At 47.8% G+C, this 14,274-nt stretch overlaps 1 protein-coding gene across 2 annotated transcripts in view; it reads left to right on the forward strand.

The window, feature by feature from the left end:
• Nucleotides 1-14,274, forward strand: part of EML1 (EMAP like 1) — a 173,094-nt gene that overhangs the window by 35,957 nt on the left and 122,863 nt on the right. The window contains exon 1 of one of the 2 annotated variants that reach the window (XM_036279852.1): nt 5,354-5,486. The exons of the other annotated variant lie outside the window; for it this stretch is intronic. Within the exon in view, the coding sequence (XP_036135745.1) occupies nt 5,420-5,486 (67 nt within the window). The 5' untranslated portion in view covers nt 5,354-5,419. Of the gene's footprint in view, nt 1-5,353; nt 5,487-14,274 lie in introns of those variants that run through there. 2 annotated transcript variants of the gene reach the window in all.

Here is a 14,274-nt window from a genome sequence, read left to right on the forward strand (position 1 = left end):
TCTGTGCTCGCGGCAGGGAAAGCAGGCGCTTGGGACCGGGGTGCGGGCTGAGGTCCAGGGCATCCAAGTGTGTGGCATGTCTGAGCGTCTCGAGGAGGAGTTGCCGGTAGCATGGTGTGGCAGGAACATGTCAGATGCCAAAGACAGCATTTGCGGCAGGAACACAGACTTGAAGTCTCAGCCAAGATGTTTGCACTTCATGGGGTAGGCAACAGAACACAATGACCTCATTAAGCCCTCTTTGGGCAAGTTCACCCGGGAGTAACCACACAGGGCTGTGGAAACCAGGACACAGGCTGTCACCCTAACGTTTCCGAACAGACAAAAGCCTCCACCAGGACAGAGGAAGATTAAATGGACCAGACAAAAGGAAGATCCGGAAAGGATGCTTTGGGAAGGGCGATTTGGAATAAAAATAACCAACAGTCCTTTTAACAATTCAAGCTTGTCAACTTTGCACTGACCTGAGTGACCATTTGTCAGGGATGTTGCCGCAAAGTACAGCTGGCTGGGCTGGCGGGTTGGAAACCACAGAATTGAATGCTCTCTATTGATGCGAAGGGTCTGTGATCACCTCTCATTTTACAGAGTAACAATCTTGTCATGAGCCAGTGTATGTTATCTTTACTATCAGTAGTGGGTTTGTCCTGAATCTGTGACATAACCAGCCCCTGTATCAGTTTGCCAGAACGGCTGTCACAGAGGACCACAAGCTGGGAGCCGTCAACCACAGAAACGCATTGTCCCACAGTTCTGGAGGCTGGACATCCACAATCAAGGTGGGGACAGGGATGGTTCCTTCTGAGCCTCTTTGGCCTGTGGATGGCCATCTTCTCCCTGGCTCTCTCAGGGTCTTCGCTGTGTGTGTCTGTGTCCCAAATCCCTCTTCGCATATGGACACTAGCCACATTGGATTAGGGCCCACTGTGATGACCTCCTTCTAACTAGATCACCTGTGTGAAAACCCCACCTCCACATCACATTCTGAAGTACGCAGGGTTGGCGCTTCAACATACGACATAATTCACTGGAGGGCGTCTCCCTTTTGCCGTCAGAGTAAAGTCAGAGCCCCGTGTGCACAGGTTGCGCCCTCTATGGCCCCATAATCTCTAGGGTCCCTCCGATGGGCCAGCTTTGCCTGTGGTTTCCAGGCTTTCTGTCCCCTGCCGCTCGGTCCTCCTCTGCTGCTCAGCGTGACCCAGAAACTCCCAATCACCTGTTTCGTAGCACTCACCACATTTGGTGACGACACGTTTGTATGACTATCGTGTGTCTGAACGTTTCCTAGACCTTGTGGCCTACAGGGAGAAAAGCACTTTGCGTCACAGCGCTTCAAGCAAAATCCGCGTTATCACGGTGTCCTGTGCACGCTGACATCTCCCACTACACTTCTCCTTTTCCTTGTGGTGAAGTGTAGATCGCAGAACACCTGCCATTGTAACCACTTTCCAGTGGACGGTTCAGCAGCAGGTCCATTTACACCGTTGTGCCGCCATCTCAAGAACTTTTTCTTTTTTTCTCCTACCCCCATCCCCACCCTCCCTCCGTGGTTTGCGATCTGTTCCCTACCTCCATGTCTCTCCAGAATTTTTCAACATCCCCCCAAAAACTCTGTCCCCATTGACTGTCCCTCCCCCAGCCCCTGGCAGCTGCCTTTCTGTCTCAATGAATTTGACTCCTTGAGGGACCTCACAGAAGTAGAATCAGACACAATTTGTCATTTTGTGACTGGCTTGTTTCATTCAGCACAATGTCCGTAAGGCCCATCCAGGTTGTAGAATATGTCCATTTCTTTCCTTCTTAAATTGAATAGTAGGCCCTGGCTGGTTTGGCTCAGCGGTTAGAGCGTCCGCCCACGGACCAGAGAGTCCGGGTTCGGTTCCCGCCAAGGGCACGTACCTCAGTTGCAGTTTGTCCCCGGCCCTGGTTGGGGTCGTGTGGGTGGCAACCACTTGATGTGTCTCTCTCACGTCGATGTTTCTTTCTCTCTCTACCTTCCTCTTTCCCTCCAGCTCTATCTGAAGATAAATGCAAAAATGTCCTCAGGTGAGGATAAAAAAAAAGATTAAATAGCAGTATCCCATCGTATGGATGGAGCGCATTTTGCTTACCCATTCATCCATGCATGGACACTGGGTTGTCCCCACATTTTGGTTATCACGAATAGTGCTGCTCTGAACATGGGCGCACAAAGACATCTTCCAGACCCTGCTTTCAATCCCTTTGGGATGTACCCAGAGTGGAATTTCCTATTTCATTTTTTAAAGCGCTGATGCGACTCAAACCGACTTCACAGCCACCTGCGGTGAGTGTGTCCCAGCCCCGAGCACATGGTGCAACTATTTTTGGAGGAATGTTGAGTGAAACAATGGATGATCGTGTTTCTGGGTCACCCCTGATGAACGCAGGCTGCAGGACGCCCGCGCTCCTTTCTCTTTCCCACAGGCTGCCCGGGGGTGCAGGCAGTGCCCGAGCCCGGTCCCATTGTCCCAGGGCGCGCGCACCACTTACGACAATGACAACATTCTTTGGGCTCTGGCCATAAATTATCTCAAAATGACGTGGAATAACAGTCTGTTGAAATGTTTGGGCGCAAAATCTCACGTTATTAATTAAGTTTCCAGAGATTTTTCTTGAACTTTCTCCAGAGATCTTTTTTTTTAAAATGTAGATTATACCTGATTGACTACACATGCATATTCTTGTAATTATACTAAATTTTATGGTGTTTTTTTTTTATAGTACACTCTTACTATTGTGGGGAAAACACAATTGTTCAATACTTTAGGTGAAGAGTGTAATAACGATTTTTATTGTCTCAAAGCAAGTGGACTGAGTTCTTCATTGTTATTTGTCATTTTGCTCTAGTGGAAGTAAATAAAATCTCCCAAGAAAATCCCCAGCTGAATTTTTCTCCTGCCCCATTCTGAATTTTCTTTATTTCCTTGCCATTTTTTTTGGTTGGGGGTCACCAAATATACTTTCAACATTATAAATCAACAATACTAACATTCTTAAAGAGAGTCATCTTTTAATCATTTATTCATGGTTATTTCCTTTCCAAGTTCAAGATGTCATAGTTCACCTTTTTATATTAATCATGCAATGTATCCTGATGCATAAAACCACGAAGTGGAGTAGAGTGTAAAGATTGGATTAGAAAGGGGGTGGGGGGAGATGGGGAATGAAAAGACAGAGAAGGGCAAAGCTCAAATGAGTACCTGTGTTCAGTTTCACCTTTCAAAAGCCCCTTCTCCATAGCACGTCTCTTACCTTCAAGATGCAGAGGTTCCATCAGTACTTGGTAGGGGGGAGGGTTGCTCATATGACCCTCTGGTACCCCTGACCTCTGAGTTTGGCCTCGTTCCTTAAGTGTCTGTGACAAGGCCCACCTCTTTGCAGCTTTCTGTGCTCTTAGCTTAGCGGGTAACACCCTAGGCTGACTTTCAGGCTCCTCTGACTGTGTCTCGGAGTCTCCTTCTTCCCTCCCTTTCCAAGGCTCCTTCTACCTTCAGTCCTCCCCAGTAGGCAGTTCATTTGCCACCTCTTTGTCAACAGCTCCCAAATCCCAATTCTTTCACTGGCAAGCTGGTCTAGCACCTCTAGTAGCCACAGGGCACTTCTAATGGAAAGTTGCTGTCCCCTCTCGGCCTGACTCTCCAGCTGAATGGTCCTCTGGCCCATCCCTCAGTCTCTTACTGACTGTCGGGCCTCAGTGCCCCATTTCTGGAACCATGCAGACACGCTGAGCTGCTCCAGCTCCAGCTCCAAGCCCTGGCGCTGCAGTCCAGTCTGCACAGACTCGTCTCCCTAATGTGCTCTGATCAGCCATCGACCTGCGTGCAAACCTCCTGCCTCCCTCCATCTCTTGTGGGGTCTCCTACCTGACTCTGTTCTCTCTGTCCACTCTTACTTCCCACTGTCTGCTTATTTCCCAGCTGTCCAGTCGCATCAGATCAGCTCGTTGGCCTGTCAGCAGGCCCTGCTCCTTCCTCCACAATCACTAACATTGTCCTTCCCACTGTCCTTCAAACACCAGGTCACAGTCAAACCAAGGGCACCTATAGCCCTTCCGCCTCCCACGTGTACCCTTCTCCTTACCGATCCCCTTGCCTTCTGTGCTTGGTCTCCCCAATAACAGGAAGGAGGGCTTCCACCACTACCTCTGCCTTCAGCATCTAACGCCAGGTGTGGTCAACCGTGAGCCAAATATGCCACACGCAGTGACAGAGTCCCAAGTCTGACCCTGCCTTCTGCTGGTGGAGCACAGGCCTCCCTCCATCTCGGAACCCCAGGGAGGCGCACAGGTTTTCCCAGGAGTAACTTTTCACTGGGTCTTCATTTCACCCAAATGTGTTCGACCTACACGAATTAATAGCCGCAACTGGACACCACTCAGATTGTGCCGGGCAGCCAGAAGGTTATCCAATCCGCGGACTCTCTCTGGCTTCCTTGTTGCCAGCACCGTTACCGCAGGCCGTGGGCAGTGACACGCACATCGTCCACCTAGCCTGTGTACGCGTGGACGGGGAAAGTGACAAACCCGCGGGTTTGTGTCTCTCCTTCTGGGATGGAGTAAACCCTGATTTCCTCGGGTCCTGTAACAAGTTAACTAGTGTGCAATGTAACAGATCTGCACCCCGGGGGTTGACCAGCGAGGGCGCGAACGGAGCAGCTGTTTTAACTCCGGTAAATGCCCAGACTTTCCGCTTTTCGAAGTGGGAAGCCGCATCTTTTCCCGCTGGTGGGAGAAGGTTCAAGGGGAGCTAGGGGCCCGGCGCTCATTCTCTCTGGAGGCGGGCCCTGCTGCGAGGAGGACCGCGGGGACAGCGGGACCCGCCTCGCAGGACGTGGCCAAAAGCGGAGCTGCTCTGAGGTGCAAAGGCAGCTGAATTGGGCTCGCAAGTTGTCCATGTTTGGTCCTGGCGCTGCCGGCGGGCCCGGAGACAGAGCCTCCGGGGAGCGCGGGCTTTGGCGTCCGCAGGAGGGGTTGCCCGGCCGGGAGGGAGTCGAGTCCGCGGTAGCGTTCCCCGCCCCCTCCCGCGCTCCGGCGCCCCGCAAGCCTCGCACTCCGGGAGGAGGCGGGCTGGCCGCAGAGACCCCGCAGCCTGCCCGCGGGGCCGCGTACCCTGCCTCTGGGGACAGGGCCGGTCCCACCCCGCCCTGACCCCGCCCCCGGCCCCGCCCGCCTCGGCCCCGCCCCGCCACGTCCCTGCCGCGGGCGCCCCCTGGCGGGCAGAGCCGGCTCTGGCTTGCGCGGCGGCGGCGGGCCCGGGGTTGCCGTGGTAACCGGCAGCGGCCGCCACAGCAGGGCCGGCCCCAGCGCCAGCGCCGGCCGCGGCTCGGGCGGCTCAGTGTGGGGGTGAGCGGCGGCGGCGCGGCCGGGCCGGGGGAGCGGGCGCTGCCCGGCGGCCTCAGCATGGAGGACGGCTTCTCGAGCTACAGCAGCCTGTACGACACGTCCTCGCTGCTCCAGTTCTGCAACGGTGAGCGGCGGCGGCCGGGAGGGCGGGGGCCGCGGCGGGGGCCGGGCCGAGGGGCGAGGCCGGGCGGCCGGGGAGGCCGCGCAAAGTTGCGGCGGAGGGGCGCGCGGTTCCCGCCGCCGGGGCGCATTGTGCTGGGCCGCGGGCCCGGGCCGCGCTCGCCGCGCCCCCGCCCGGCCGCCGCCGCCGCCCGGCTCCGGCCACTGCGCGCGGGGCCGGCTGGTCCCGGCGCCTCCCGCACGCGCGCACCGGCCCCGCGGCGCGCGGGGAGGCCCGGCCGCCCGGGGGCTCGGGGGACGTGTTGCGTTCTGCTTCCAAACTCGCATCTGCTTGGAAGGTCTGGGTGGAGAACTCGGCAAACAAATCACCTAATAACAAAACACTCCGACGAGGATGCACGCAGTATTTGTCACGGGTGGACCCTCAGAATCCATTCAGTTCCACTTGGATGAAATCATCCCAGTTTAATGGCATCTAAATGGACAGGCAGAGCGGACCTGTCTTAAAAGTGTTTCCCCTTATTTTGCTTACAGGGTGATAGATTTTAAAATAATAATAATTTTAAATCCCTTTAACAGGAAGGAAATATTAATAGCTACCAATATGGCATCTTTTAAAAATATAAAATCTTACATGCCTGAAAAATTTTAGTCTCACTAGCAAGGTTGAAAAAGATTTCCACAACACTGCATATTTTATCAGAACATGATGTGTGATAATTCATGCACAAAAATTAACAACACAATTTTTTATATGTTGGATTTATTGCTTTACAGAGAGCCCCAAAAGTATGTAAAGGAGAAATAATGCGTATTTTTTAGAATTTGCCTATAGTGAAGTTGGAGCAATTTGGAATTCTAGATGCTTTGACAACTCAAGCGATTTATTTTGCAATTGTAACTGTGATTTAGGGAAACTTTTCTAGCTATTCAACACCTGTTTGCACATAGGAGGTATTAGCTGTAGCAATAAAGATTAGTGAGTGTGTTGGTTCATCCTCTATAATGATATTTTAATGTCCGATGAAATTTATCACTTTTTCATGGAAGAGGGTATATTCTGATAATTTTGGCTTATAATTTTCATATAATCATATGTGGGCCTTCCCAAGTTAGTAATGCCCTCTTCAGTGGAATGAAAGTTTTGACTCTTTCCAAATTTAACACCAGTTTCCCATAGCAGAAGCCCTGTGTTTCTGAATGCTCAGAAGGTGGTAAGGCAGACAGAGGTATTTGGACAGAGGTATTTGGACAGAGGTATTTGGTACTGTGCTGGCCGCTGGAATCCCTTACAGTGTAGTCATGGGAACGGTTTTGTTCTCCAGTAGGTTGAATAGATTCCTCAATTAAATTTTGAATACTTTCCTTAATTGACTTGTAATCAATCATATTTGAATTACTACTTTTTTAGTGTAAACGGTAGTACCCACTCCTATGTGTTTTTGGTAGAATTTTCCCTGTGTTGTGCAAGGCATGTGGTTGAAAAATTATATTAAATAATTTCTAGGCATAGAGGCTTTTAAAAATTAATATGTGGTCATGTTGAGAGTTTGATTTAGGTTGGATGTTTTTATTTGAGCACTTATTTATTTATTTATTTTTTATCCTCACCTGAGGACATTTTTCCATTTTTTTGTTCAGATAGAGTGGAAGGGAAAGAGAGGAAGAGAGAGAGAAACATTGATGTGAAAGGGGCACATCGAATGGCTGCCACCCGCATGACCCAACCAGGTCCGGGGGACAAACCCAAACTGCAACCAAGGTACATGCCTTTAGTGGGAACCAAACCCAGGTCTCTCGGGACCGCAGGCCGACACTCTGACCGCTGAGCCAAACTGGCCAGGGCATTGAACACCTATTGAGGTCTGCTCATATTGTTGCTAAACAGCAGTTCAGCCATAAAGTTGATTTAAACATCTATTCATGATTTTTTAAATTTTCTGTCCACTCTTGTTAATTGCTTGTTTAGAGATATTGGTAAGGCATTTTACTGCTAATGATGTCTAAAAGAAAGTAAAAAGTAACTCTTACATATCGTATGTAACAGTTTAAAGGAAAATCACTCTAAAGTAACTAGAAGCAAACAATAAGATCACTTCTAAACACAACTGAGTGAATCATGACTGTTGAGTTACTTTTCTCAAAACGTTCTTTGCTCTGTTACTTATTATTTTTTGGTTACCTTATGAATACAGTTCAAAGCAAGAGTAGTCTGTGGGGCAGAAGTGAACACTCACTGATGATGTCTCAAGCAACACATGTTTCAATGTGAAATTATTCATTTCAAGAGGCTTCCATTAAGTGAAAATGTAAATAAATACAATCCAGTTAATTACTAGGGTGATTCAGTTAAAACAGTGGGTCACAGAAACACCATTTCACCAAGAACTAAATTAAACATTTGGGTATTTTATGAACTACGTCTGTTGAAACATTTTTTTTTCTCTTAAATTAGAAATTTACATTACAATGGCAAGACTACACAGCGTACTGTGTGAACTCATGAATTTTCATATGTTGAGTACAGCTCTATGCTTTTGATAGTGACAGGAACTAACAAGTCATAGTTATGTGTTAGCTTCAGAAAGTATTTATTATTTGGATGACTGTCACACTTAACATAGTAATGATAGAAAATAGTATATACATGAGAAGGGAGGAAGAGAAAATTGTGTTCTAATGAATGAAATCTCTATCTTTGCCCTGGGTTCTTTTTCTTGCTGCCTCTCCTACTTAATTTGTATTTTTTTTTTTTTAATTCTTACCCAAGGATATATTTTCCCATTTATCTTCAGATAGGGTGGGAGAGAGGGAGAGGGAGAGGGAGAGGGAGAGAAGCATCAATGTGAGAGAGACACATCGGTTGGTTGCCTTCCACACGACCCCAACTGGGGGCGGGGACAAAGTGCAACAAAGGTATGTGCCCTTAGTGGGAACCGAACCCAGGATTCTCTGGTCCACGGGCTGACACTCTAACCGCTAAGCCAAACCGGCCAGGACTAAAGATTCATGCTTTTTAAAAAAAATTTCTTTCTCTTTATTGGTTTTTAGAGACAGAGGAAGGGAGAGGGAGAAAGAGATAGAAACATCGATGAGAGAGAACATCGATGGGCCGCTTCCTGCACGCCCCCAATGGGGGTCAGGCCCACAACCTGGGCATGTGTCCTGACCGGGAATCGAACCTGCAACTTCCTGGTGCATGGGTCGACGCTCAACCACCAAGCCACACCAGCCAGGCTGATCTGTTTTTGTTTTAATATCAGCTTTATTGAGATATTCATGTACCATAAAATTTCACCCCTTTAAAGTATACAATTAAGTGGCTTTTAGTATAGTCACAGCATTATGCAAGCATCACCACTCCCAAATTTTAGAACATTTTTTATCACCCCAAATAGAAACCCCAGTACCTCGTATGGCACTCACTCTCCTTCCCCCTTCACTTGAGACCCTGATAACCACAGATCTGCTTTCTGCCTCTGATTTCGATTCTGGATGTTTAATACAAATGGAACCATGTAATAATTGGCCTTTTGTGTCTGGCTTCTTTCATGGAGGTTCATCCAAGTTGTAGCCTATGTGAGTACTTCATTCCTTCTCGGGCCAAATGATATTTCGTTGTACGGATAGACCACATTTTCAGTATCCTTCACCAGTTGATGGACATTCAGGGTGTTTCCACTTTTTGACCATCATGATTAATTCTGCTGAGAACATTCGTGTATAGATCTTTGCGGGGACAGGTGTTTTCATTTGTCTTGGGTGGCTACCTAGGAGTGGAATTGCTGGGGCATCTTGTAACTCTGAGTTTAACACTTTTGAGGAACCAACCTGGATTTCTATGAAATCTAAACATCAGCTCTTTCTATCACACCTTGCTGGTCAAAGAGTAGGGACTGGAGAACCTGGGTGAAGGAGGGGAAGGAGCGGGAGCGCGAAGAACAAAATGTTGCCACTTCATTTCTGTGTCACGTTTAATACTTTCCCCAGTCCCAACTCACCGAAGTGTCAAAGCGCACCCCTGCTTGGTTGCCATAGGTTGTAAGAATCTCAGCATTGGAGGGGACCTAAGAGGTCAGCTTATCTCCTGGTTTACTTTCTTAAGTCTTTGACTGTTTCTTTAATGTACAACTTACCCCGGAACCCAGATGTAACGCAGATAATCATGGAGCTGCTCCTGCTCTGACCTCCTCTCCCACCCTCCCTTCCACGGAGTCAGTCCACCCATCCCTCTAGGGCTTGACCTTTCTGTTGGGTGGGGTGCTCCCAAGGGTATTCAGCCCAGGCTTGAGCAGCTCCAAGGACCTAGAAACTCAGTCTCTTCATACACTCCATTCCTCCTTCAGACAGACTGTCAGTTCCTACATACAGTCCAGATGTGGCCCAAGCGCTGTCCCCTGGGCCTACAGAGAATAGGTTTCATCTCTTTTCCATATATGAGGTCATCACATGTTTGAAGACAAGTAGAGCTTTCTCAAGTCGTCTTCTAACTAAACATTACCATGAAAAAAATAATTCCTCACAGGACACGATTTTAGATCCTTCATCGTCCTGGTTTGCCATAGCTATACTTGCTTCCTTTTGTCTGTATGCCTTTTGCAACTTGACACAACTGAACGTGGTATCCCAGGCACGGTTTTTAAACGGTAGAACAAGTATACTTCACTTCCCTTATTCTATAGTCTGTATTTCTAATAATGCGGCTCAGGATCATATTTGCTCTTTTGCTGGTCATGTCACATCATTACCTCTTCCTGATTGTCATCTAAAATTCTCGTTTGTTTACATGTACTATGGCTAAGCCCTTTCTTTTCTCTTCTTTTTGAGCAGAACCCTGTCGGATTGTAACACCACTGTAATCTGTAGTGTAATTTTGTAACAATCCCTCATGTAACAATGACCAACCTGGAAGTTAGTCTTTGCCTTAGAGGGTATGAGTCTGGCTAAAACCTTTTCTCCATGTTGCCTTGCGAGGTGTCACGAGAGACCTTATTATATCCCCACTGTGTATGTGGAAGCTCCCCGATGCAGCTGGGCTTCCGTTGCAGGTGCTCCTCATTAATGCCCACGCAGGTCGAGGCTGCTTGCTGCTCCGTCACATTTCCAAACCACTATAATAACCTTTGGAGCTATTGCCACTTTTATTCTAGTTTTGAAGTGGAAAATTGTTTCCATTTCCAAGCACTTATATCTGGGAAACTAAGAATCATTTATTTAAAATCCGAAACATCTTTCGAGGTCTGTAATACTGACAACTTTCTCTTCACTCGGATAGAATGTTCAAGTCGGCAAACAGTTGCATTTAAAACAGGACCAAGGATCTGGTGGGCGGGGCTCACCTGAAGTCAGTAGTTCGAAGCACCTTTGAATGCCTTTTGCACCAAAGGCCTTAGCTTTCGGTGGTAGCAAACTCAGAGCGCGCTCCTGCAAAAGTGCACAGCAAGCACCATGCCGGGCGAGAATTGCTAATTGGTGCACCTGGTGCTCCACCCAGCAAGGAATTTATTTTATAGCCAAACCACAAGCTTTTATGACATTATAAACAAGCCCAAGCATTTTGGTGGAAAATCCACAAAACTGTGTTTAAAAAGTAACCATTCATTGCTTATTGTTAATTTCTGAGATAGTGTGAACCTTTTCCTGTATTCTTTTAGCAAAGTGAACATTTTAGTTGCGTGGAAGGTGGATCAGAAAAGGGAAATAGCCTCTTTGTTTCTTCCGTTACAGTCTGTTCATGGTACAGAACTGGTGGTGTGCAAACTGTAGCCATGGAAAGCACTGAAAACCGTACCCTAAAGCATTGCGCGTGTCAGTAAGGACGTTTCTCCAAGCACTTAAAACCAAGGGTATTTGTACTGCATGCAAAAATCTTTTTCAGGAAAAATATCATTATTCCTCTTTAAAATCCCAGCTCATTAATAGAGAAAAGCTTCCTAGTATTAGCAAAATGTTTTAAATGAAGTCAGAAACGTCGATATTAAAAAGCACTCTGTAGCCCAACTGGTGTGGCTCAGTGGTTGAGCATCAACCCATGCACCAAGAGGTCGCTGGTTCAATTCCTTGTCAGGGCACATGCCCAAGTTGTGGGCCAAATCCCCAGTGGCAGGCATGAAGGAGGCAGCCAGTCGATGTTTTCTCTCATCGATGTTTCTCCCTCTCCCTTCCTCTCTCTCTAAAAATCAATAAAAAAAAAATTAAAAATTAAAATTAAAAAAATAAAAAGTATGCTGTAGATTCTAAATGCTGTGTACAGCCTTGGCCGGTTTGGCTCAGAGGTTAGAGCATCGGCCTGCGGTCCGGAGAGACCCGGGTTCGGTTCCCGCTAAGGGCATGTACCTCGGTTGCAGTTTGTCCCCGGCCCTGGTTGGTCATGCGGGTGGCAGCCACTTGATGTGCCTCTTTCATGTCGATGTTTCTCTCTCTCTCTCTCTCTTCCTCTCTCTCCCTCCCACTCTATCTGTGCAAAAAATGGATAAGTGTCCTCGGGTGAGGATAAAAAAAAAAAAAAAGTAAATGCTGTGTACATATTAGCAGTACCCCCCCCCCCCGCCCCGCCCAGAGCTGCATGTCCTTCTCACTAGGTTTGACATGAGTGCACTGTTCTGCTGAAACAGCACCTCTGTTCTAAGACCGGGCAGCACTGGGGTGTCCGAGGTGCCGCAGCAGCTGGGCACATCCTCTTTGGCTGGCTGTAAAGGAGCTCTTGAACCCTGGCCGGTTTGACTCAGCGGTTAGAGCGTCAGCCTGCGGTCCAGAGAGACCCAGGTTCGGTTCTTGCTAAGGGCATGTACTTCGGTTGCAGTTTGTCCCCGGCCCTGGTTGGTTGTGCAGGTGGCAGCCACTCGATGTGTCCCTTTCACATCGATGTTTCTCTCTCTCTTCCTTCCACTCTATCTAATAAAAAATGGAAAAGTGCCCTTAGGTGAGGATAAAAAAATAATGATAATAAAGAAGGAGCTCTTGAAAATAGTTTATCTTTCTTCAAAGTACTAACATTTTAACTAAGAGTTACGTGGACATACTTCCACTTTTGTTTCTTCTAAAGCTGTATCTTTACCAGGAAATTCTGTTGGTTTGGAAGACCACCTTTTTGCCGAGTATTTAGTTGTGTCTTAAAATGCAATAGGGTGTTTATTCTGCCAGCTTTCTGGGAACTATGTAAACTCTCTGTCTTTTATAAACTACCCCCACTGTGGGCAGATCTGACCCATGGGCTTGGATGCTGCAGGAGGGCGAGAACTGCAAGCCCAGAGCCTGGCCAGGTGGGGAGTCTGGCGGGAGGCCTCTGCAGCTGCAGGGGGAGGGAGAGCCGGCTGTGCCAGCCTCCGAAGGGGCGGCCAGATCGGGCACTTACCGCGATGTGGTCCAGGCTGCGGGCGTCCTTCATTCTGGGCACCGTCGTCCTGTGCATCGCTGTCCTGGACTGCAAATGATTCCCACACTTAACCTTTCAAGGACAGCGGGCAGCTCACGGCTAAAGATACTGAGGATAGAAACTGTTGGCAAGTTTCCATGGCGAGGCCTTCAGTCAACTTGGCAGATGGAACCAGTTTCCAGTGAGTCCCTACGAGGTGGGACAATAACAGTTGTTCAGCCCTGGCCGGGGTGGCTCAGCTGGTTGGAGCATCCTCCCCGACACTGAAAGGTCTTGGGTTTGACTCCTGGTCAGGGCGTGTACCCAGGTTGCAGGTTCGATCCCCGGTCGAGAGCATATGGAAGGCAACTGATCGATGTTTTTCTCTCACATAGATGTTTCTCTCTTCCCCTTCCTCTCTCTCTCAGATCTATAAAAAAATATCCTCAGGTGAGGATTTAAAAAAAAAGTTCAAAACACAGCCTTCCCAGTAATCATCCCAGACTCCTCTGTCCCCCACACCCTCCATCAATCAGCTGGGTAGATTCTGCTCCCCAAGTATCTGATAAACCATTGCTTCTGCTTTATTCATTTATTTAATTTCAATATAGAACGTTTAATGAGTAACTTATTTGTAAGTCTGTATTAAGCTATATTTCTAATAACTCTATTAGTTTAGATTCCTGACGTGGAGTCATTGAGTCAAAGATTACTGATGCTCAGAGACACGGGTTCAAGCACAGCTGTCATACCCTCCCTCTGCGCCTTGTGTCTGTTTTAAATATTTATCATCACATGGGTAGTTTCTAGGTGTCCTACATGTATATTGTTGTTGTTTTAATTTGTATTTCTTCATTACTTCAGAATGTGAACATTTTATGTTTCTCAGCTATTTCTACTCCCTCTTTTCTGAATTATTCATTCGTGTCCTTTGACCATTCCAGTATAGAGCTTACTGTTTTATTGCTGACCTGTGAGTGCATTATAAATATATATACAAACACATTAGTTTGTATTCGTCTCAGGTGTACAGCCCAGTGGTTAGACAGTGCCTGCTTTACGAAGTGTTCTCTGAGACATTTCCAGTACCCACCTGGCACCACACAGAGTTATTGTAATATCATGACTGTATTCCCTGGGCTGGGCTTTACATCCCCGTGACCGTGTCGTTACTGCCAGTCTGTACTTCTTAGTCCCTTCCCCTCTTTCACCAGCCCCCCAGCTCCCCTCCCCTCTGGCAACCCTCAGTCTGTTCTCTGCATCTATGAGTCTGTTTCTGTTTTGCTTGTGCATTTATTTTGTTCCTCAGATTCCACATATAAGTGAATTCATATGGTGTTTGTCTTTCTCTGACTTACTTATTTCACTGGGCATGATACCCTCTAGATCCATCCATGCTGTCGCAAATCATAAGATTTCATTCTTTGGTATGGATGAG

Source organism: Molossus molossus, unplaced genomic scaffold, assembly GCF_014108415.1.
Source record: "Molossus molossus isolate mMolMol1 unplaced genomic scaffold, mMolMol1.p scaffold_m16_p_1, whole genome shotgun sequence".
Classification (NCBI taxonomy): Eukaryota; Metazoa; Chordata; class Mammalia; order Chiroptera; family Molossidae; genus Molossus; species Molossus molossus.